This window comes from Corythoichthys intestinalis, chromosome 3, assembly GCF_030265065.1.
Source record: "Corythoichthys intestinalis isolate RoL2023-P3 chromosome 3, ASM3026506v1, whole genome shotgun sequence".
In the NCBI taxonomy this organism is placed as follows: domain Eukaryota; kingdom Metazoa; phylum Chordata; class Actinopteri; order Syngnathiformes; family Syngnathidae; genus Corythoichthys; species Corythoichthys intestinalis.
This window is the reverse complement of record NC_080397.1, coordinates 47,317,200-47,342,816: the sequence shown is the minus strand read 5'-3', so window position 1 is coordinate 47,342,816 and position 25,617 is coordinate 47,317,200. Positions and strand designations below refer to the sequence as shown.

The 25,617-nt window shown below is 39.3% G+C and overlaps 1 protein-coding gene across 8 annotated transcripts in view; it reads right to left on the bottom strand.

The window, feature by feature from the left end:
* The window catches only part of smtnb (smoothelin b), a 128,941-nt gene that overhangs the window by 30,795 nt on the left and 72,529 nt on the right, over positions 1-25,617 (bottom strand). For all 8 annotated transcript variants that reach the window (XM_057830838.1, XM_057830839.1, XM_057830842.1 and 5 more), the window contains 5 exons: positions 23,852-23,948; positions 9,271-9,959; positions 8,302-8,344; positions 4,097-4,672; positions 947-1,023 (listed from right to left, as the gene is read on the bottom strand). In XM_057830838.1, the coding sequence (XP_057686821.1) occupies positions 947-1,023; positions 4,097-4,672; positions 8,302-8,344; positions 9,271-9,959; positions 23,852-23,948 (1,482 nt within the window). The remainder of the gene's footprint in view (positions 1-946; positions 1,024-4,096; positions 4,673-8,301; positions 8,345-9,270; positions 9,960-23,851; positions 23,949-25,617) is intronic.

Genomic DNA, 25,617 nt, shown 5'->3' with positions numbered 1-25,617 from the left:
GTGGGTTGCTGGATATAGTGATCTCCAGATTGGTTAAAAAATAGCACTTACCTAAAACTGTGCATTTCCTTAAAAATAAATAAATAAGAAATTACCTGCAAGTTAGGTTGTTGTGCTCGGGTTTGTCTGTCTCATCTCCTACAAATCGCTACAGTCTTCTGATAAAATACTAACAAAGTGTTAGTTCATACCTTTGACTGAGTGAGGCTCTAAGTGATGAATATGCGTTCATACTAACACCTTTTATCAAGCCTATAGCCTCATTGAGGCTCCTCCTAGCCCCAATTAACCAACTCCCTGATCCCATAACCAGATTACGTCTGCTCTCACCAGTACCATCAAGAGTAGACGAGACCCCACCTCTTTTCACCTTCTCGTCCCCCTCCCCCCAGTTCATCAGAACACTTCCTTTCATGGAGGGCAGTGGACATTGAAGGCAACAATTCGGGTTTTTAACTCCTCACTGAACGGAGAGAGCAGCAGTCACTTTCCTCCATCAGCGGTCATCTCAGTAGACTCCTCATAACCGACGCATCTTAAGCACGGCCAAATAAAGGCTAGATGGAACAACTCGTCTTTAAGGGTGATGGATGATAGACAGATGTGAATTAAGCAACACTTTCCGCATAGATCTCAGTGGGCATTTGCCTGCTGAGAGAAAAGGAAGAATACCCTGAGCACCTCCTCCTCCTTTGCTCTCCTTCACATACCCTAGAAGGAAAGATGTGACTGGCTACCCTCTCCGTATTTGATAAACACTGGTCGTCCCTCCGCTTCTCTTTCTCCGTCCGGTTTTCACTGATCTGACATACTCGCTTCCTTCACAGGGGATTTCGGATAGAGATAAACCGCACTTTCATTTGAACATGAACATCTCTGTCAGAGAACATGATTTACATGTTTTGATAAACTCTTGAGAGTCTTAATGATGATTTTGAATTTTTACCTTAATGGAGGATCCAGATAGGAAACTGGAGGAAGAGGAAATCTTGAATGGTGAAGCTCTAAGGCCAAGGGTCAGCTCTGAAACATACAGATTCACAGTTTTGAACTATTTGCCAAAGAAAGGCAATGATGGACAGTATATGTATGCTCTGTGGAAGCCATTAGCCAGTTACATAAGATGCCAGACAGCCATAAACACAAGCCGGTAGTCAAACAGGACCCAAGCGAGAAATATGTACGAGATGACACTTTTGATCTAAATTAGCGCTGCAACGATTAATAGATGAACTCGAGTATTCGATTAGAAAAAAAATATTCGAATTAAATTTTGTTGCTTCGAGTATTCATTTAAAGTAGCGTTGTAATGGTTTATTTTGAAAGTGTCTGCATTTAGTTTTATTGATTAGGGTGGATACACTGCCCTCTGGTCAGTCTCTTTTCACATGGCAGAATCCATCTGATCCCTGTTAAGACCAACGCAAGCTAAGTTTTTGTTTGAGCTACTGTTTTTTAATGCATTCATAATTTAGTTTATTGGTATATTTTTCCATTTTTGTTAAGAGCATTGTAAAACTAAACTTTAGTGTTTTATAGCATTTAAGCTAGCGGACTTTTTCTATATAAGTTTTTATAAGCAATTGTTCCATTGTTGTACATAGATCCTCATTTAAAAAAAAAAAAAAAAAAATTATACCGTTTGAGGCTCAGCTGAAGTATTTTAATTTTTCATGTTGCTTATCGGATTACTCGATTATTCGAACTAACTACTCCATCGATTAATCGACTACTAAAATATTCGATAGCTGCAGCCTTAATCTAAATTACTCCATGCGTGTGCATTTACATCCGCCAAACACTCAAGAAAGAGCTGAGCTTGAGGTACCTAAGACTTGATGAGTGTTGAGTTAGGAAAACACAAGTTGGGATAAATAAGGGGAAAAAAATGTCAAACAAGTAGGCAAGTTTCATGAAACTGTACAGCGGGGGCACCGGAAGGTGTCGTAAAGAAGTCAGGCAGCATAGTAAACGCCCAGGTTCTGCTGGACTTCAATGATGTGTTTGGGTTGGTGGTCATGGCTGACAGGATGAAGTAAAACTTTATATGTCTTGTTGTTTGGACAGAGTACTATACTGTATGTCATGGCATACTGTATGCTATTCATCAAGTATAATGTTTCAAAACAACTTTCTGCTGTACATTATATTGTGACAGTTAAAACCTAGTTATGCAAAATAACGAACATTTTTTCACAAACTTAACCACATGGTTGCAAATTCTGTTAGTGGCATCAGAAAAGATGTGCTTAAAAAAATCAGTTAATTTCAAAAAGGTGCAATGGATTGTAAGTACCATAATTTTCGCACTAAAAGGTGCACCTGACTATAAGCCGCCACCCACCAAATTCGACACAAAAACTACATTTGTCCATACATAAGCTGTAATATGGGATATTTTTACCAAAATATGCTAACCGGTAAAACTTTATTTGACAGCGGCATCATACAACTCTCATAAGACTAAATGAACCACCATGAAGCTTTGAACCAATTGGCTGCAAAGCTTCATTGCTTCGAGAAGCTTCATTTGCCCATCACTGCTCCCTTGGGGGAGACAGTCAACATCTGCTGCCACCTGCTGTCAACACTGTTAATGTCCAACATGCCTCCTAGCATGCATTGTAGCGCTACAGATGTAAATAATAAATGTAAATATCAAAATTCATGTTCTGTGCTAATTATTTCTTCAGTTACTGTTCTAGTTGTTTCATTAATTGCTAATTATGGTATTTTTTTTTAAACATTTTATTTAACAGTGGCGCCATAAGACTCATTAGACAATCATAATTATGACATGACACTAGTGCTGCAACGATTAATCAATTAACTTGAGTATGCCATTAGAAAAAAAAGATTAGAATTAAATTTTGCTGCTTCGAGTATTCGTTTAATTATTGTGGCGTTGCAATGGTTTATTTTGAAAGTGTTTGCATTCAGTTTTATTGATTTGAGTGGATACACTGCTCTCTAGTCTGCCTCATTTCACAAGGCTGAATCCAGCTGCTCCATGTTAAGACCAACATAAGCTAAGTTTTTGTTTGAGCTAATGTTATTTTTTAATGCATTCGTAATTTAGTGTATGGGTATATTAAGCCGTTTTTGTGGGAATATGCATTCGAACCATTTGTTAAGAGTATTGTTGGGAAAAAAATAAATAAATAAAATTGTGTTTTATAGCATTTAAGCTTGTAGTCTTTAGCCAATTGTTCTTTTGTTGTACATAGATCCTTATTTTAATTATTTTTTATACAGTTTGAAGCTCAGCTCAGGTATTTTAATTTTTCATGTTCCTTATCCTATTACTCGATTATTCGACAAACTAGTTCATCGATTAATCGACTACTAAAATAATCGATAGCTGCAGCCCTACGTGACACTGTCATGAGCATTAATGAATGCTTATAACAGATATCATTTAGTGTCATTGGGTTATTTGGATGTAAAACATCCGAGCTGGACATAAATGGAGTTAGTGACATCTGTCATAAGCATTCAGTAATGCCCTCGATAGTGTCATGTCACAATTATGACAGTCTTATGACCCCGCTGTCAAATAAAGTGTTACTTATTAACCCAAGTAAATCAACAAATAATAAACCGCACTGGACTATAAGCCGCAGGATTCAAAATGATGGAAAGAAGTAGCAGTTTATAGTCCGAAAATTACGGGTAGTTAAAATCAGAGACCAGCGAATCACCAATTCGCCCCTCCGGCTTCTTAACTTGGAAAGTAAATTACATTGTGAACAAACAATTGCACTGTTTACAAGGTCTTTTCTATCCTATTAGTCAGTCTGGTTCGAGAGGGACAGTTGTTGCATCCATAGTCTTGATATACTTTCTGTGTTGAACTACTGACCTCACCCACTCAACAAGGCCTCTGTGTAACAAGCGCCCTTTAGAACAAGCCTGCTCCTTCATATTCAGTACTCTGACGAAAACCATTGTCATCAACCCCCTCGTGACCTGTCGCTGGTGCTTGACGCCTCCAACAGCTGGGAGGCTTGGTGCAATGTAAATAATAACAACTGCTACTGAATAGTGTTTTAATCATCACAATTAAACCTAACATAAAACATACACTGTGCCATACCTGTTCTCTGCCCAAGAGCATTAGTTGTGATGCGCGGGGTCATGTTGCTGATGGGTACAAGGTTGCCCCTTTGGGAGGATGCAGCACGTCCATCTTTGATCTCAATGGTGAGGAATGTCTTCATGTCTGGGTCGGCTTCTTCTTGGGTGCACTGCTGTCCAGTCTCTGTCCCTGGGGTCTGGTCTTCATTTGAATCTCCTAAGACGGACCCATTCTTTTCACTCGTGTGCTTCGTACCACCCATGGACTGCTGGGATTGGCCGGTAGAAGACAGAGGTTTGTTAGCCACGCCTCTTAGTTGAGGTGTGGCCTGACTCTTGGATGCGGCAGAGGTGTGAGCTGCAGAGTCTATGCGCGACCATGTTGGCCTTGTGCCAGAGGAGATGAGGGATGTCGCTGTGGGAGTAAACAGTTCCGTGGCTCTGGAGAAGTTTGTCTGGCCACTGCTACTCAGGGGAGCCTTCTTCAAAGATGAGAAAATTATGTTCTGACTGGGCTCGTTGAACTTGCGCATCCGATCACGTACTGAGTTGGTGCGCTTGGACTGTTCCAAAGGAGCATCTAGCTTTTGTGGTGCTGTGAAGATATAGAGTAGAAAAGGTGAGTATTATGGGAAATAACAGTAAAAAAAATGTCATCCTAACCAAAAAGAATTAATGACCATAGATTTCTGTCCAGTATTAACCCCCCCACACACACAAACACACACACAGACTTCTCTAGCCTCCTGGCCATTTGTCACTGGATGGACTTGAAGTGTTATAAACTTTATATTGCCAAACAAAGACGTTAGTCTGTAGTCTGAAATTATACAAGTTGTTTTTAACAGCAGAAAAAGAATATATAGTATGCCTGAGAGTACTGGTATATTGTTTGTCTACATGTTGCTGAATACTTGTTTTCAAATATCTTAATTAAAAGGATAAATAAGACGTTGATCTTGTGCATCCCAGAATCTTCTTTAACAGTGAAAAGACATCATTTCATATTTACAATGTGTAAATGTAAAGAAAAATGTAAATAATATTCAATAATTCTCAGAAGTAGGCAAAATAGCTGTTGTTACACATTTTTAACTCCCATTACTATTGGCAGTATAATCTGAGTGTCTCAGATTGTCCTGCCTACTCATCATGCATTGGTTTCACCACTGTGTAACACATGGCTATTTAGGAAACAAGCTTTAGGCTACGTCTACATTTTTTTCTCCAGGGTATTATGCCGACTATTTTTATACCTGTCCGTAATACGTTCAAGGCCCCCCCGCATCTGCAAGGTACGCCTGCATTGGCACAAACTACGCATGCGTAGAAAGGAGCAGCCTAATGTATTACGTCATCGCCCATGCAGTCCACCTCTGAGCTGAAAACTCACCGGCGTAAATTTCAAAAACGGGAACTTCATTCGAACTCAGTTTTGTGATCACAGTTTTTTTTCGTAAACGCAATTGAGCCTATCCCGCAGGAGCGAGAGTGAAGGGAGAACACGTTCCGCTTTTACGAGCAGTCGCAGAGTTGTGATTAAAATTATTTTTTTGAAAACAACAATGAAAGCCTTACATCGTTACTTGGGATGTTACAATCGATGCTCAGCTGCGCTCTCACCACTTCGAAAATAACAAATAGAAACATATGATGTGCGCTGCGTATAGTTTCTGGAAGCCGCAACTTGGAGTGCTTGTGCATAACAGTGGCGATCCTGGAAGTGGCGAAAGTTTTGACAGGCAGAAATGTCATTTAAAAAACTGATCCGGGATACCACACAGTTCACTTATCGGAGTTTAATTTTTCTCTACGCATATTTATATGCTCATGTTCGGTCGGCATTGAGTTGGGTGGGGCCAGCCCCGCAGCTGGCTGATAGGAGACTTAACGCGGGAGACGAGCTCTGTAATAAAACGCTCATCCCCGTGTAATCCGCGATGGGTGGACCACAAATGGGCACTGAATAAAGCGTATCATTGCGACGTCGCTTGAAGGTTTAATAAAAATGTGTGGAAAAGAAAAAAGGAGCAGGAATGCCCCGTCTTGATTGTCCGCCTCCATTGCTTACAATGCCGTCATAACGTAATAAAAATGGCGACGGCATGACATCACTTCCTTAGTATCCGATTGTTGTATGGACACACTAGTCTATATTAAGCGGCGGGTAATATTAGTCGGCTAACTTATCTGTGGAAGTTCTTGCACGGATGACCGGCAGATTAGTGTAGTTGACATGCCATATAGTCTAACTAATTACACGTTTAAGGCTGTCCTAGTCTAGACGTAGTCTTAATAGACATAGTAAGTGGTCTTCGTCTGGGTCTCAGACAGAGAAAAGTGAAAGCATCAGATTGAACATTTACACCTGTGGTCATAAGTTTTGAGACTCTACACCATTCAGTTGAATGAGTCTCAAAACTTTAGACCAAGTACAGAACTATAAAGAATGTGTCTCTATTTTCGAGTATCAGCGTTTATGTGCTGTACGTGCGTGGCATGACTGACTCACGTTTGTCACACATTGGCTGCGCTTTTAAGCGATGTCCTTTTTTTAGGTTTAAATGTTTTCTCCACCACCAGAAGTCTAAAAAAAAAAATGCACGATTTGCATACTCTCTGAAACTGTGTTTTACATGAAGGTAATTTATACTAGGTGTTGTCTATTGCTTCAAAGCACAATAATATTAACTGGGAGTGGTTTTAAAAAATGGGATGCCTGGTTTTGAAGATTTGTTGGTTTGGCTAGCAAACTGTTTGCTATGAAGAGATCCGATTTTAACTCACTAATAGAGGTCGACCGATACTGTACATGGACATTTTTCGAACATCAGCCAATTAACAAAAAAAATAAACTTATAAAAAACAATTTTCATCAGGCATCTGTGAGGGAAACTGTGGCCGACGTTGACTAACGGAAGGACCCCAGAAGGACCCTGCAGCAGCTTGAAGGCAGGCTGCTATTAGAAGCTTCAGGCTTGTCTGTTTTGTAAATATTGTAAGATTTTTATTTAATCTTGCATGAGAGAATATGCAATGTTGCTTTAGCCTTTAAAGGTGTTTACTGAATGATCCTTACGCTTTAAATGTAACGCGTAGCGTTAGTGTGGCATTCGCGTTAGCATGGAGAGCATTCTCTTAAACTCTTAGTTTACATCTTGTCGTGGCGAGGTACTGTTCTTGCAGAGCAGAGGTTGCGCTAGACTTTTTCGTTGTCTGTCATTTTGACTGACAGGGTCATAAAAATCCGGTCATAATCTATTTTTACCCGTCACTTAAATTTTAAAAATGATAATAATGACATATTCAATAGTATTTAGTTTTCATTCATTTTAAATTAATATTCTGTCCAAACAAGCTTAACAGAGAATCCACACCGTGCCATCACACATCAAGCAGGTGAATATGTAACTTTTTCTCCGCAGTGACAAAAACAGCTGACTGTGGCCACAGTAGGTAGGCTACATATGGAACAATGAAATTAACAGTTCACCTGCTGTGGCCTGAACGCAGTCTCACACCTTCCCCCTGGTGCGCATGGACTTGAATTGCGTGCCCGCTTGTGGATAATCAAATGTCTCAAGTGGGATTGCTGCAGAGGCTATTGTCATGAGGTTTTGGACTTTTGCCTCGGACAGACGACTTAGTTCGGACACTCAGTTGCCTTGACATTTTTCCGAGTAAGGCCAACGACGTCATGCATCAAGAGAGACAATAGCTAATTAATATGCTCACTCGCCACCCTGTGGTCTGGGGTGTGAATTGCAACCTGTCAAAATGACAGATGGACTTCAGTTTTTTCCGTCACCGTTTTAAAAAACCGGTCAACGAAATATTCGGTTAACGCGACCCCTGTTGCAGAGTGTGATTAATCATTAAAAAGATGGCCTGCGTTCGTTGGTTTGGTTGCACTAGACCGAATTAATCCTTTAAGTCTAAGGTCATTGTACATTTGAAGCTGTTAAAGCAATGTTTTTAAAAAATGTCTAGGTCCTTAAAAAAAAAAAAAAAAAAAAAAAAAAAAAAAAAAGGATATTAGCCTTAAATGTCGACTTATAAAATCGGCTTAGGATATCGGCAATCGATATCGGTATTGGCATCCATCTTTTGATCACAGGTCAGACAAAAAAAAAAATTGTCGCTTGGCTGAAAAAATTTCAAGTCGGTACAATTTTATCTCAATTCAAGACTGTATTCTGTCCAATGAGTTCATCTTTGCCTTACCAGCTTCCTTGTCATGAGTCAGGGTTGAATCACATGCTGCTATCTAAATGAAGGAAACCAAAAACAGAACAGAATGATCAGTGGAGTAATTTGGCATTCAACTGCGGGATTTTAACTAACAAACTCTACGCTGGAGATTCTTGCTTTAAAGTTGGAATGGATGCGTGTTGTAACAGCTACCCAAATTCTAACATACAGCACATACAGTAATTAACTGTTGGACTTCTTATTATGTAACATTTGTGTTTGACTTAAGACCCCTGTTCTTTTTTTGGCTGCAGGGCCTCAGTGTTTACATTACAGTCAGGCGACTGAGCATCCGCTTATATCGAAATGTATAGTAAAAGAAGCCGGAGCGTAAACACAATTGGGTAAATATAATTAAAGAAGACAAAACGTGCAGTAAAAGAAGCCCTCGATGACAACCAACAGTTATAACGGATTACTGCCCAACACTGAACTTGTGTCCTCTGTGCTTTTGGGTGATGAGAGACAGAACATTCTCCTCTCGGACAACAGGTGAACTTGCACGCTGTTGACGGGAAGCAGAGATACGCAGGTGCAAAAGTGTTTGTTTGTGTAGCCGAGCAACAAAAGATAAACAGCACAGAACTGGATGTCAGCTAAGGGTGTCACACAAGTGTCGAGTGGGTGTCAGGGGGAAGTGATAGCTCCTAAACAAATGCTTTGTGACCAAACAGCTCCCTCTGGCGGTAGGATTTTGACAGTTGATGACAAACGTGGGGAAAAAAATGCCTAAATAAAATGTCCTTGTAACGTACCTTTTTATATCAATCACAGCATTTAATTTCTCTTAGAGTGGATGAGAAATTAGGTTTAAATCTCAACAAAAAAACATTTTTCTCTACTTATATTTTGATATTCAAAGTGTAGGGGTTCTAAAATGAGCAATTTAACACATTTTATAAAATCTAGCTAATATGTGACGTTTGAGAGGTGACAAATTACCTTTTGTCTCAGGAAATCCAGCTTTCCCTCTGCACTACCATTGACCGGGCTGGTTTCAAGAGCTCTGCGAGACAAGACAGATCCGTCCACAAGGTCCTGGTCGAACTGGTGGTCCTGGCTGGACAGACATTGGACGCTAATAGTTTCGGTTTCTAAATTGGAACAGCAAGGTGAGCCATCTGTGTCCACCTCCGCCTCATCTGCCGGAGACGTCTCGTCAAGAGACATGATCACACTGCAATCTGACGTTCGAGAGTCATTGCAGTTTCTTGACAAATCATTGCTGTTAGAATTTTCAGAACCCAAAGTGAGCCCGACACAAGAATCAGAGACATCTGTGCCAAGTGTCTGATTGCTGAAAGACTGAGATTCAATACAAGGCTCTGATGTTCCAGAGTCTTGTCTGCTGTGCTGAGAGGAGCGCTGGCTTCTCTCCGAGGATCCAGAGTCCGAACGGGTCCTGTAGGTCGAGCTCAGGCTGTTTTCTTCAACCACAGAATCCATGTTGGATCTGGAAACTAATGAGGCCACGCTGCAGTCCGAAGCAGCAGAATCAGACCTATGACGGTGGGACAGGATCAAATCAGGCTCTGAGGCCACTGCTTCTCGTTGTGGCTGGATCAGCAGAGGTCCAGAGCCATCCCCTTTCACCAGGTGGTCAAGAACGAGTACCATGCCTGAGTTGGAGCCTGCAACACACGATGAATTGAGGGAGAAAGCCGGTTTAAAATGTTACCCTAAACAATTGCTATACGTCTGAATAACAACATATCAAGCTGGATACACTGGATTTAGAACATTACGGGGAAAAAAGGCAATTACAGTGATCCCTCGTTTTTGGCAGTTAATGGGGACCAGAACCCGCCGTGATAAGTGAAAAATTAGTGAAGTAGTAGCACTCCCCCCAATTTGTTTTCTTTGTGTGTGTGTTCAATATATTCATTCAGATTTAGCATTGGAAAAAGATACATATAAGTAGCCATGTGGCTGTATGATATTTTGACAGTATGATAACCTTAAGCCAATATATCACGGTATCATGGTATTGCAAGTACAGCTCTAAAATGTGTTACTTTGAGATATCTGGGTTTTAAAAAAAACAAAAAAAAAATATTTATATATATATTCCCCCCCCCCCCCCCCCCCCCCCATTGAACAGGATTTTTATTTTTCAAAACATATTAGCAAATTGGAACATGTTTTAAGTTTAAAAAAAAATAAAAACAATTCTAAACAAAATTAAACCCAAACCCACAGTCACAGGTCAATATTACCATCAGAAAAAAATAATTGAAATATTTTCCATAAAATCCACGTTTTACCATCGCTGGACACACTGAACACGCTGGAGTTAACTCTTGTAGCTTCTGGGAAACGTTCATGACAGTGTTTACTAACCCTTAATCTGTATAAATGTGAAATCATATCGGAGGTATTGCCTCCTCGACAGCCACCCTCCGCAAACATGCTTTACACGTCGGTTGGCCCCTCCCCTTCTAAGCTGCGGTCGTCTAATTTTTCTGTTGCCGTAATAGTATTCCCATACAAGCAATTTTGTTTTCTTCAATGGGGGGGAAAAAAGTTCAGAAGTTTCGACTCCTCCAGCCATCGTGTAGCACTGCTGACTCACTGCAGGGATTCCCCTATATTCAACAGATTGTGGCGCACCGCCACACTAAAGTGAAAGCCGCCACGCCTGGCAAATGAGATGTATTTTATTTATTTATTTAAATAAAAAAAATTTTTTTTAAGGCCGCTTCAAACTAGCGGCAGCCGAGTGGGAGGAGTTCAGCGGACACCTATTCATTGTGTATTGTAGCCTAATGTTCGTAACTATGCAGGCCCCCCCTTAAGAGACGCAAGGGGAACGAGTAGGAAGAATGGGAGAACGAGCGAGATAGCGAGAGATAGCGGTCGCATGTTGTAGCAGCCCGCTGTTATTTTGTTATTGTTTTTCTTTATTATTGTTACCACAATAAAGTGGGTAAGCAAATACAGACTTCTCTCCTTCTTGCCCATATCCGGGGCATTACAATAATTTGGATCGGACTTTTCGGCGAAAGTGAGCGGTGGACGGCCGTCTTGGACGGAAAGCAAACTTTGACTAACTTGCGCTGAGAGACTGCGGAGAGGCGGGGCCCAAAATAAAGCCTTGCTCTATTTTCAGAGCGTTGGTCACAGTAAACGATTTATCAGTTCAAGCAGAGTAAAATGATACATATTCACGGTACAAGAACGTCGTTTTTGTGTCCATCGATTGGTAAGAAAAGGCTGTTTGTACGAGTGACGTGTGGGCGCTCCCGTCAGGGGGGACATTTCACGTGGAGTGGCTATTTTTCGGCACAACACCGGCGCGCCAACTTCAGACAATTACGGCTGACGAAACTTTGATAAATGCGCCCCCCCACCCAAATTTCGCGAGCTCTGGGACACTCGAAAAATGACTCTCATACCTCTCCTTGCTAAGTTAATGGTACCTCGACGTGCCTTTGTGTGGAAATTTAGTTTACGAACAACGGGGAAAAAACTATTCACCTTCTCACCGAATCAAGTAAAACTTTTTACACGGCTATTAGAATTCCCCCAGTGCTCTAAATGGGTCAGTTGACAGAAGGACTGTTATTGTTGTGGTAATGTAGTACTTATGAGGGTCAAATAAAAGGAAAAAGGAGGACTACGACGGTGGTCTGCAACCCGCGGCTCTCGGGCCGCATGCGGCTCTTTAGCGATGCTTCGGAGCTTTTTTTTTTTTTTTTTAAATGGAAAAAGATGGGGGAGGGAAATATATTTTTTTGTTTTAATAGGATTTCTAGGAGGACAAACATGACACAAACATTCTTTCAATTCATTAATATTGTAATGAAGTTAAACTTGTGTTGGCATAGTACAACAGAGTAGTCACGTGGTGCGTCATTCTCTATAGGATCCACTGCAGGGAAAACAAACATTTAATCATGAAGGCTAATTACGTATTTCTATAGTAGGCTAATATAGCTAGTATCGATAATTATAAGGCTTGTAAAAGGCTTTTAATTTTTTGTGGCTCCAGACATACTGTATCAGTTTTTTTTGTGTTTTTTTGGGGGTCAAATATGGCTCTTTCAACAGTTTGGGTTGCCAACCCTGAGTCACTACGAGATGTAAGTCATACTATTGCCACGAGAAAAAAAGTCGCATTAGTACATCGGGTAACGTAGCTGTAATCAGCTACGCATTTTACATACATGTACTGTAGCTGAGAGGTACAACATTAGCCTGGCTAATGAAATATTTCAAATATATCTTTGTTATGGTTTTTCTTGGGGGGAAAAATGAAGAAGAAAAAATTCGCTGTGGCACGACATGGTGAGGCTGTCCGACTCCGATGCAGCCCACCACCACAGCTTCAAAAAATCCTAGGGGAAACACTGCACTGACACTGAGCAACTACCGGTGGGGGAGGGTTGAGCCTTGCAACCGCAAGTGAGGGACTTCTCCATGCATTTGTGGGACATAAAAATAGTTAATAGCTTAGATACCATATGACTGAAAATTTTTGCGGTTTTGAAACCTTGATGTTTTCATACAACTGTATACCTTGAATCCGGTAATCAGCACATGTCTACATATCAGACATGTTTTTTTTTCACTTTTCCCCCCCCAAATTAAAAAAAAAAACAACTTATAAGTATACACATTTTGATAGATGGTTCTCAAGGACTTCAAATGTAATAATTATGATAAGTTTTAAACATGTTACTGCCCCACCAAATTATTTTTTCCTGAGGGAACTCTCCCAAGGGATGAATAAAGTTTATTGAATTTTTTAACAATAAAGTAGAAAAATGCTTTATTAAATGCTTCATTGAGTGATTACACTCAATGAACTCACTTAAGCTGCTCAATGAATTGCCACAGCGACTGATTAACAAGTTAAACGATGATTGACGCATGTGAGACTTTGACGTTTCGACTTCCGAGCATCACTGGCAAGATCAAACCTTAACGTCTGTCAATCATCGTTAACTTTAATAAGCAATTCCAGTGCACTGCCTGGCCAACAAAAGCAGCAGGAGGGAGGGTGAGACTGCTTGACCAGATCGGGACAGTTCATCTGTATTTATTAATTTATTAACTGAAAAAAAAATCCGCGATGGACTGAGGGCGCGAAGTAATGAGGGATCAATTATGGCATCCTACATTTGTTGTAAGATTGCATGAGAACAAAATTGGAACAAAATTAGCTTATGTTACAGGCTACAAAAGAAAAGTATATTGCCAATTAGGGCTGCAGCTATCGAATATTTTAGTAATCGAGTAATCGACTGAAAATTCTATCGATTAATTGAGTAATAGGATAAAAAAATTTTTTTGTTTTTTTTGTTTTTTTGGTAAAGAGCAATTATGAATATACATGAGAAAAAAAGACATTTAATCCAATATTGAACCATTTTCAGTCAATCAATGTCTTTATTTTCGATGTACATTGCTTAAAATAGCCAACAATTGCATCTAAGATGTGACTAGAAAAGAAAATTCACTGCTTTCACTCAAAAAACTTCTAGATCTTATTAAAAAAAAAAATATATATATATATATATATATATTTCTTACCTAAAAATGTAATTACGTTTCATAACACACATCACTTGAAAGCTACATGTTTTTCCCACATGTTTCAATTGAATTTCCATTTGTGTCAAGCTATATTTAAGTTTTAGTTAAGTTTTAAGTTAGTCTAAACTGTACTGATAGGATTTTGAGTTTTTGCAGTGTTCAAAATAAATGTATGATACTTGCTGTATTGGAGCACATTAGGGACCAGTGCTACTTGGTGTTTTATTCAGCAATGACTACTGAGCTAAAACTGACAGTTAGCTTTATTATGTTTTAATTTTACACCCTCATCACTCTACAGCGCTGTTTTTACAGATGAAATAAAGCCTGTATGTAAGACATGTTAGCCACGCATCGACAGTGCTCAATCAATAGAAACCTAGCCCTCCGAAGGGCTAACGTTACGTGAGCGAGTGACAGTAACGTTATATTTATTAGCGATGAGAAGTCTACAGTACAGTAGGGCTGGGCGATATGGCCTTTAGAGCTGTCCCGACTAGTCGACATTGTCGACGTCATCGATGACGTAAATCCGTCGACGAGCACAACATCCCGTCGACGGTTAATGAAGGGTTAAAAAAATATATGCCTGGAAAGTTCAGAATGTCGGACGCTTGGTATGCAAGCGGGGAAATCGGCACAAAGCCAAAAAAGCGCACCAGAGAGTCCAAAACATTGACTTATTTTCAAAGAAAGAAAGGAGGGTACACTATTGTGTCCTGTCTCTTCAATGCCAAGCTTGGCTGCACGTCGGCCATGAATGATAACGACAGGAGATTGTAAGTCCGTCTAACTAACTAATGACATGTTTATTGAAGTTGCTAAGCCTGTCGCGATATGCAATGATTCCATTTATCGCATGGTAAATAAAAATGAGGGCGGTCATTTTCACGGCTGCGTTTTATCGCTGCGCGCGCGTGCATGCGTACATTCGTGCGTGCGTGCGTGCGTGCTGATGGCATATGAAAGAAACTCCAGTTCTTTTCTGTCATCAACACGCTGTAGAATTAAAGTTCAGACATATAAAATAAGAAAACACATCTATATTAAACACTATATACGTTAGCATTGCTACATTGAAGTGAATGGGAAAAAAGACGACCTACTTTAGCCGGCTATAAAACAGGCAGCCTTGTCCAAAACTTGAAGTTAAAAGGTGACACTTCAAACATGAAAAATCGCTGGTTAACAGCATTTGCAAAAGGACAAAAAATCTATTACTGACACCACATGCAATGACAAAAAGTGATTTTTTTTTGTGGACTGTAAAGCATAAATTAGCGGTTTAGCGAGTGTACTTCCGGTGAACATTTCAAAATAAAAGCATGTCATGTTCGTCATATAAATAACGATTTCTGGAGTTAATCCCACATACTTCAGATTTTACACTAAGAATACCTTTAAAATGATACCCTTTATGAAAAATCTGGCAATGAATAATTATTATTTCTATTATATATAGTACTACAGTATACTATAATATTAATGCTGGGTATTTTTTTAAGAATTGTTTTTAATCATGTTGGAAAGGTGAAGTCAGTGTTCTGAATCCGTTTACATTCCATTCTTTTGCACAAGTTAATTCTATCAGCATTTGAACTCGTTTGTGATTTATTATTGTTATTTATCTGTTTATTTGTACTTTAATAAAGAATTTAATCCAAAATGTTTTTGTGAATTGATAAGCGTCAACAAAAATTTCATTGCTAAATTAGTAAAAAAAAAAAAAAAAAAAAAAATGTTTTTGTGAATTGATAAGCGTCTCAAAAATTTCATTGCTAAATTAGTAAAAAAAAAAAAAAAAATGTATTAAAAAAAAATTAAAAGATTAGTCGACTAATCGTAAAAATAGTCGGCTGATTAATCGGGAGAAAATTAGTCGTTTGGGACAGCCCTAATGGCCTTAAGTATGTATCACGATAAATTGAGCAGATTTACCTCGATAACGATAAATGACGATAAATTCGCCCAAGCGGACTGTTATATAATTTGAAAATTTGAATCAATGCATGGAATACAAATTAACCGTTTCTCGTTAAATTTATTTACCAGCTTTCAATTTAACAATTCCACATGCAGTCTAAACATTAAGTATTAAAAAAAAATCTAGTAAACAATAAGAATTCTAGTGTGAACATTTATAACAGCTTTTATGACTTGAAAAATGTACAACATTATAAAAATCAATATGACGACTGTGCAAACATGTCTTTCGAACACAAATGACTTGCAGCTTTAACAGTACACTTCAGACAACTTATTGGTAATGGCTGCTGTGACATAATTATTCAACACAAGTGTTTACGTCAAGGTTTCAGGTTTTGTTTTTTTTTTCCCCCGAAACATTTTTTAATACATGCACCCCCCACACAGACACAACCAGATTAAAGCTGTATTGCTCTGATGCCAATGAAACATTTAAGGTTTTATGATGGCAGAATAACGCAAACACATACAGGAAAAATAGCTGTGATCATTAAACTGTCATATCATATATAGGCTTCACTGTTGGATTATACTTTATGCTGAGTGCTTTACCATCATGAAAGCTTTCAGAGAAATCACACAGAGATGCCAAATAACGCGACATAATGATTGTTACATGAAGTCCGTGCCCAGTCCACTCATTAATTTCAGCCGTTTCAACAAGGTTAGAGCCGCTATCCGACTCCATCACCTTCATTTGTAGCCGCTGTTAGCCGCTAGCGTTAGCCTGTGGCTTGGCTACCAGAAGAAAGCACTGAAAGCATCCTCTCCTGATATCGTGAGAACCAGGGAGGACAGCGGGTGAAAGCCCGTCTGGAACCCGCCAAGAGTTTACTTAATGTCGGGTGAAAGTTTGGCGAAGCTAACTTAAGCCCGACTCCATCCCGTTTACTTGTAGCGTTAGCCGCTAGCGTTAGCCTACAGGGTTCTGTTTGTTTGGCTTCCTGAAAACCACGTGATTCTATACGTAAGCACACTGTCTGCTTTCTTAAAGGGGAATGAACATAGCCGAACAACACAGAGTCAAAGCGGAATAAAAGACTATTTTCTTGTTTTATTAAATTACCGAATTTACCGACATGGTCAAAATTACGTCTGTCATCTTGAAGAATTTCGGTAACGGTAAATTTTCGGTTTACCGCCCTGCTCTATAGTACAGTATAAGAAGAGAAGCAACAGGTAGTAATTGAGTATACAGAGGGGAAATGAAACACTTCTGAGCATACGCAACTCAAAGAGACTGGGAGACAAAACATCACCCAGGATCAAAGAGTTGACACGTGGAGACATGACGGGATGTCTGCATTTCCTCCACGCAAGCCTCAGTTACTGAGTCACATTTATCAGATTGCGTTGCGCATAAAAGAGGAAGTGGAGAGGGAGAGCATACTGAAGGTGGCAAGACGTCAAGGAGGAAATGGATTGAAATAAAGATTCATTCTTCTTCGTCTGAGCTCCTTCACTGCTCCCTCTCTCCTCAGGAAACCACACTCCAAACAACACAGCAGCACCCACATCCTTTCTACTTCTAAACACACAACTGTGCGTTTTACGGGGGAATATCTGTGGGTCCGCACATTCCAGAGATGAAGAAACCGGATCAAACGAGAGTTATCAAGCAGCTGAATTTACTCCTACAAAGGAGATAATGTTCCTTCAGTTGAGCCATTTGTTTGTTTGTTGCTTTGTCGGGTGAGTGAAGGTGCAGCTCCTATATTTCAAAGTGGAAAATCGAGAACGAAATACATTCACTGACTCACCTCTGTACACCTGGTACATGTAAAAACTACTTGTTGAAGTGGGGAGAGAAAAAAATGTAACCTCGGTATTTTTATCGGAATATCACATTTTGATCCCCCAATTATATCGTACTGTATTTTTAATTTTTTTATTTAATCAAAAACAAAATGGCACCATTATGAAAGAAGAAGCGGTGCTCTGGCCACTATAGCTATTTTATAACAATACAAAGAGGGGAAACAGGCAAGAAATAGAGGAGTGTACATACTGTATTTGAAGGGTTGCATTGTTTTCAGCTATTCCCGCAGCTCTATAAGTATCAATACTATTTTTCAGCAATTCCAAGGTGGGCAGAACACTCCAGTGGTCTTGTCAGAAAAGGATACAATGCTCCCCATAGAGTTTATACAAACATTTCATTTTCAAAATCATAGCCCTGGCAAAACAGTTGCTTTATAATGCAATACTGCTGAACATGTGATCATATAGTTAAAGGCTATAAATACAGAACTTTCTTTTTTTTTTTACTCAAAGACGCATGAGAATGTTTTTAGCAATGTTGACAATGACAAAGAATGTGCTTTTTTACAGGCCCATCTTTCATTTTCACATACTTTTACCCTAAAAAAAGCACTAGCCACTCAAAAAACCACCAGCTCATGCTGCCTACTCACTCCTATCCCAACCACATAATGTTCTGTCTTTGTTGACAAGTACTTTTCACTGGTGGTCTTTTTTTGTTGACACAAGCTTCACCCTGTCTTAAATTGTAAGTTAGGATTAAAAAGAAACATTCGGAGATTTGTTGTGCCACATCAAAAAAAACATGGGTTCTGTTCTGGTATCAGCTTTATTTAGCCAAGGTGTGGCTTTCGTGATTGCCTCTGTTGGTTCCCAAAACACATTGCCAAAGTCCGGAACCATGAGACGGACTCATGGATAAAAACAAACACAATTGCATTCGTACTACAGAATATGTTTTAACTAAATAGGAATGTAGGCATGTGCCGGTTACCGGTTTCAAGGTTTACCGTAGTATCAAAACGTCACGGTTTCAAAACCACAAAAATTTTCCTTCATACCGTAGTACGGGAGTAGCTATTTTTTATGTTCTAAAAATGCAGCAAAAACTGGAGCGGGAGCGCTCACCCCTCCCCCTCCGGTTGTTGCTGTGAAAGAAATTTTACTGATGCTTATAAAACATAACTGTTGTGATACTATATTCATTTGTTAGACTGTATTCATCTATGTTCTTGTGCTGCACATGTATTTTTTAGGGGTGTCAAATGATTAAAATTTTTAATCGAGTTAATCACAGCTTAAAAATTAATTAATTGTGATTAATTTCAATTCAAACCATCTATAAAATATGCCATATTTTTTTGTAAATTATTGTTGGAATGGAAAGATAAGACACAAGACTGATATATACATTCAACATACTGCACGTAAGTATTGTATTTGTTTATTATAACAATAAATCAACAATTATTAACATTATTAACATTCTGTTAAAGCGATCCATGGATAGAAAGACTTGTAGTTCTTAAAAGATAAATGTTAGTACAAGTTATAGAAATTTTCTATTAAAACCCCTCTTAATGTTTTCGTTTTAATAAAGTTTGTAAAATTTTCAATCAAGAAATAAACTAGTAGCTCGACGTTGTTGATGTCAATAATAATTATGGTGCTGAAACCCATAAAATCAGTCGCACCCAAGCGCCAGCAGAGGTCGGCAAAACACTAAAAAAAAAAAACAAGTAACAAGTGGAAATGACACTTTGCTGTCATTTTAATTTGTTTGAGCGGGGCATGTGCGTTAAATGCGTCAAATATTTTAACATGATTAATCCAAAAAATTAATTAACGCCCGTTAACGCGATAATTTTGACAGCCCTAGTATTTTTTTTAACATAATATAAAGAGTTTCTGTCGACCGTCTTATCAGATTTTACTCCCTTTTCGTGCCATCTATGGCTAAGTTCCCAAGAACGTAATTCACAATGTTTTTCAGCTAAAAATCACCAGAGGTGGGCTGTAATAAGTTTCGTTTTTGCTTTCATAGTAGGTATCGTTTTCATAGTAACCAACACCCTTTCAACAAGCATATGTAAACCCCTTGACTTGTGTATCCTAGCGTGTTCAAGGCTCCTTGCCGGATCACACCATTGTATTCTTGATATATATCAAGTTTTTATATAAAAGTCTTCGAAGCAGGCAATCCTTGGCTGGGTCTGATTCATTTCTCTCATTGAGCTATCGAGGTGACACTGGTCTTGGAGTTCAAAACTGAATTTCCCTGAAAGTTGCTATGTCCATCAGTGACCCTACTCTGCGCTATAGACTGGCGCTGACACAATGGCTGAAGGTGGTGAGGCACCCCCTCCACCCCCCAAAAAAAATTGCTTGTATGGGAGTACTTTGGCTACTGAAAAGAAGCAGACGGCCATGGCTTAGAGGAGGAAGGACAGCCGACGTGCAAGATTTGCTTGCGGAGGGTGAGGGTGGATGGCAACACCTCAAACACGATCTCACATTTATGTGACCATCATCCGTCACTTTATACAAAATTTAAAGTAAGTAAACACTGTCATTTACATTTCCCACCAGCTACGAGAGTTCTCGCTAGCGTTAGTGTGTCTAGCAATGGTAAAACAAATACTATGGCATAAGCTTGTTAACGAGGCAGATAATGTGGCTAGTTAGCATGCCAAAATGGCTAACCGTGTTCCTCTCTACCATTAGCCATCTTTTCTCAAATCTTCCACCATAGGGTACTTGCCAACAATCCCGGATTGTGCGGAACAACCCGGAATATAGTAATTAATTGAATGTTGACTTTTATTGTATTAAAAAAACTTTTATGTCGAAATATGCTAATTTTTTTAGATGGATTTTTTTTTTTGTTTTTCTTGATTTTTTTTCCCAAAATCATCAATATTAAAACAAAAAAAGGCTTGAACTATTTCAGTTGTGTGTAATGCATCTAAAATATATGAAAGTCTAATGTTTATCAGTACATTACAGAAAATAATGAACTTTATCACAATATGCTAATTTCTTGAGAGAGAGTAGTAGGACATGCCGATTGGTACCGCCACCAAAGGAACCAATCGGAACTTCCTATATTGCAGGTTGTCCCGCACAATCCAGAACTGTTGGCAACTAATTCTTCCACCATTGTAAACATCTATTCAAAATAACATTTTCATAACACAGCCTGTGGCGTTTTTTTTCTCTCTGGTGACTTTCTGTGTTGAGAGAGAGGGTGGTTCAAATTTTTTTAAAAAAATCAAATCAAATTTATTTAAATAGCTCTTTACAAAACCCGAAATGCCCTCAAAGTGCTTTACAACAAAACATGGCTCAAGATAAATAAAAGGAAGGAAAATATTATACAATGACATTAAGAAAAAAAAATTAAAAGAAGACAGCGCATCGCGATAAAAGTCCAGCAAATAAAACAATAAAACCGATAAAATCCAAAAACATTGAAAACCCTTAAGCAAGTAAAACCAGGCTATCCTAATCTGTTTAAAAGGACAGTCTAAAAAGGTGTGTTTTTAACAGAGACTTAAAAAGACCTAAATCCGTAGTGGTGCGGATTTCAGGGGGAAGGCTATTCCACAGCCTGGGGGCAGCACCGCAAGACCTCGGAACATGTAAAAGAAGCTGGCTGGTCGAGCAAAGAGTCCTGCCAGAGTTACAGAAGGTTAAAATTTCCGATAAATAAGATGGAGCCTGGCCATGAATAGAATTAAAAACAAACAGTGAAAGTTTGAAATCAATTCTAAAATGGAGTGGAAGCCAGTGGAGTGATGATAGCACGGGGGTAATATGCTCACATCTAGGTGTACCTGTTAAAAATCGAGCAGCAGCATTTTGAACAAGTTGCATACGAGAAATTGAGGACTTTGGGAGGCCAACATAAAGTGCATTGCAGTAGTCCAGCCTTGAGCTTATATGGATGTGTATGATGTGTAAATAATGATACGAGTCATACACAAGCGCCGTCTTTCGCTCTCCATTAACATTCAACTAATTTATATAAATAGTAGTAGTGGACACATCTCACCTCACCGCTCCAAACTTAACCCAGAAAAGGTGAACAAGCTCACATTCCTCCATCATAACTTGGACTGAGTGAGAAATATGGAGAAAATGAGCAAGTCTCTAAAATGTTGACGTGCCTGCAAAATATTTTTTTCTACTTTCATTTAGAATTGTTTACTTTTTTATGAAAAATAATTATTTGTGTTCTTGTTTTAAATAATGTTAAGTAACTTGAGCTGTGGCTGCGGGTTTAGTCCAAGTTCCGTTTATTAAAAAAATAATAATAATAAATATTTGTTTTTTTTTTATTTTATTATTTTTCATGTTGATGTTTTAATTGACAAATATGTTCTGGAAAAAAAAAATCTTGTTCAATTGATTTTTTTTTTTTAACCCCATGCATCTAAAATACATGTTAGGGCGATAATTGCAATACCATGATACCGTGAAACTGCGATATTTTTGCTCAAGGTTATCATACAGTCAGAATCTTATACCGGCACATGCCTACAGGAACGGCCACTTGTGTCATCGCTCAAGGATGATTAAAGAGTTAATCCTTAAATACCTGCAACATGAAGCAATTATCAGAGAATCCCAAAATTTGGAGAGAAAAAAAGGTCCTAATGAAACATATCATTCGAATTTGTAAAAAGAAAAGTCAAAATGAATAAGTGTAATAAGTGCTCTAATATCTATAACCCTCGCTAAATCCTGTTTTTTTTTCTCATGGAACCTGCAGATGCATGTGTTGACTTGCATCCATCGTTTTTGTTTTTTTTCCCCAAAAAGAAATGTCAAATTCCGAATCAGTCTCAAAATCATGAAATTTTAGGTGTATCAAATGGGATACATTTGGCAATAAAGGGTTTTTAATGACATTTGTCAAATGTGAATACAGTGGTACCTCGACATACGATCGCTTCGACACACGATCTTTTCGACATCCGACGTAAAATTTGACTCGCCATTTGTTTCTACATCCGACGAAAAGCTCGAAATGCGACGACATGGCAGCACCGCAGACGAATGCACGACGGATTTTCTTGTGTGACAAATCGACACAGGTTTCAAAAAAAGGTTGGTACAAGTGGTGAAACAAGGAAAAAGTTGACGCTTACCTTTTAAATGAAAATGCAAATGATTGAAAAATATGAGCGTGGGCTGGGCATCCGTGAAATGGCTAAACAATAAATCTCCACAGTCCTCCTCCGACCATCGTTCGCCAGTCTTTATAAATTAAGCTGACAATTCTTATTGTGGTAACATCTCCATATAAATTGCCAGATTCGCCACGTTTTTATCATTTATTTCACAACTTATTCAAGACAAAACACCTACTGTGTGCTGCAATTGATGGTGTTCTCAAGAAAACATTAAAAGTGAAAGTGAAACTCTCAAGCTCACCAGTCTCTGTCTCTGGCACGTCAGCCCCGCGGTGCGTTCAGGTAGCACATAAAACGTCCGCCACATTATAACCCGATTCATTACATTAATACAGGAATTATTTTTATTATTTTTATTATATTATTCCGATTTTTATTTATAATTTATTTGTTTTGCTATCTGTAATTGCAATTTGTAATAGTACCAGCAGTATTTATTAGGGATTTAATGTAGGTTTTTGAGCTGTGGAACGAATTAATGGAATTATAATGTATTCCTATTGGAAAATCCTGCTCGACATACGACCATTTCGACTTACAAACAAGGTCCTGGAACGGATTAACTTCGTATGTAGAGGTACCACTGTACAGTAACAAGCAAACAATATTCCATCCAATGAGTCTTTAAGGCTGGCACTCATGCAGTTTTATTAATGGCCTCAATGGTTAATGAAAATTCTTCACACTCAACTTTAAGCCGGTGGCTTGAGCACCTCTGAACAGTTAATAAAGCTACATAAAAGACTCTTAAAGAGTCTGAACCAATACGACTTTCTGCTTGCCACCTCAGAAGAAAAGCTCCTTTGCCCGGCTGTTTTAACAAGCGCTTGAGAGGAAGTTGTATTTAGCTGGCGTTGTGCAGCCAGTTTCATTGCATAGACTTGGTCAGTGTATACCTCAGAGTCATCCAAATCTGACCTTCAGGTGAATGTTTACAGCCTAAACAAGCTTTTTGTATGGTAACAACAACAGACGTGTGAGGTGCGGAAAATGACTCCAAGTGTCAGGGTGTGCCTTATTTATGGAGAAGTGGTTCTCACCTAGTCTCTGTAACTCTCGGCTTTGGTTTGTTTGCTGCCCACGCAACTCCCGGATCTGAGATTTGATGTGGTCTTGATCACAATCTTGCTCTCTCCGCTGTGAAATAAAGAGCAAAAAATACACATATAAGGTAAAACCACTGAGGTCAGCTGAAGATGGTTGTTAGAGGTCAATTGTTCTGTTGGGAGACTCAGCCATGCTGTGCAACATACTTTGTTGGACGGAAAAGTACATAAGTTTCATTTCGTAGCCAGAGGCCATGAATAAAGACAGACACATCATAATCATTCAATGATGACCCAAAACTGTCTAATCAGTTGCCCAACTTTATTTGCTCTTCTCATGATTACCTCCTGTAAAACTGCAAAAATACACTACTCTGAATGATGAACTTTAACGGGTTCGCACGAAAGCGTACGCATCGACTTGCGTCTTTATAATAAATGGGGCAAGGGGGACGTTACATATGCCTATAGTTTTGTTTGTGTGGCAGGGTTCCTGCCACCCTCCTCAAACTTAAGTAGTTCCGGTGAAAGCAATACAGACCCCCTCAAGAAAAGAGGTGTCATTCAACTAGTTCTCAGTCGACATATCACAAATGTTATGAAAATATTTTATATAGGTTGATCTTGTGTTGCTTTAAGTCTAAACAGTAACTCCAATGAGTGGCTCCTGTATTTTAGAAGTGGGGGCGAGGGGTGCGGCACAGGACTGAAGAAAATGACAGAAGTGACAAAAATGTATAGCCGAACAAATACACCACAGTAAGACATCTAGGCTAGACCTTGATAAACTCAGCAGGCCCATCGATTGCATCAGTAAAAGACTCCTCCAAGTACAGGCATGTTCATTCAAAATAATAGCATGACTAACGAGATAAAGAAACATTTGTGGTTGAAATTGTGATCAAATTGTAAGGGGGAAAAAAAGATACCAGAAGGTGTAGTAGAGGGTTCTCAAACTTGTAGCTTGTAACTTGTTTTTTTGCAAATCCACTAGGGGTGTGACAAAATGTCGAAATGGTGATATATCGTGATACTTTGTATCACAAAAGGTGATCGATATGCTCTTGCCACGAATCGAGATATCGTATTTAAAAGGTGTCAATGTCTAATTAAAAAAATAAAAAGGAACCAACAAGTTGCTACCAAAATATTTCACCATAATAGTCTCTCAGTTAACTCTAAGGCTGCATTGACGGTGCACAACGCCGAATCCATTTAGACTGGGAACTTTCGTTCATTCGAAACCAGAGCCTTCACAGTCATTCTGTCCGATTTTCAGGGCATTTACAGGTCATTTCCTGTTGAGTTTGAGTCACTGCCTATTCATTTGGGTGATTCCTAGGTCACTTCCTGTTCTGTAACTCAAAATAAACAGGAAGTGACCCATAAAATACCCCAAAATCAACTGGAAGTAACTGAAAATCAGCCCAGCCCATCTCTCCTCCCGCAGCCCAGCAAAGGAGCCATCGTCCCCCCCCCCCGGGATCCAGGTTGGTCCCCCGGGCCACCCACGAACCCATCAACCGGCCTTCACGGATGGCAAGAGGGGACGCACCACCAACCCCACCTCCCCAGGGCAGGGCAGGGTCCCCCGCTGGAGCAGGCAACACCCAGCCAGTACACCGGCGCCCAGCCAGCGACCCGCGACAGAACACAGGGGGGATACCCAGTCAGAGAAGAGAGGGGAAGGCAGAGGCGGGAGAATGCCGAGAAGCCGCCGCAGGGCAGCGCCCCGACCTTCACCCACTCCCGCGGCCAGC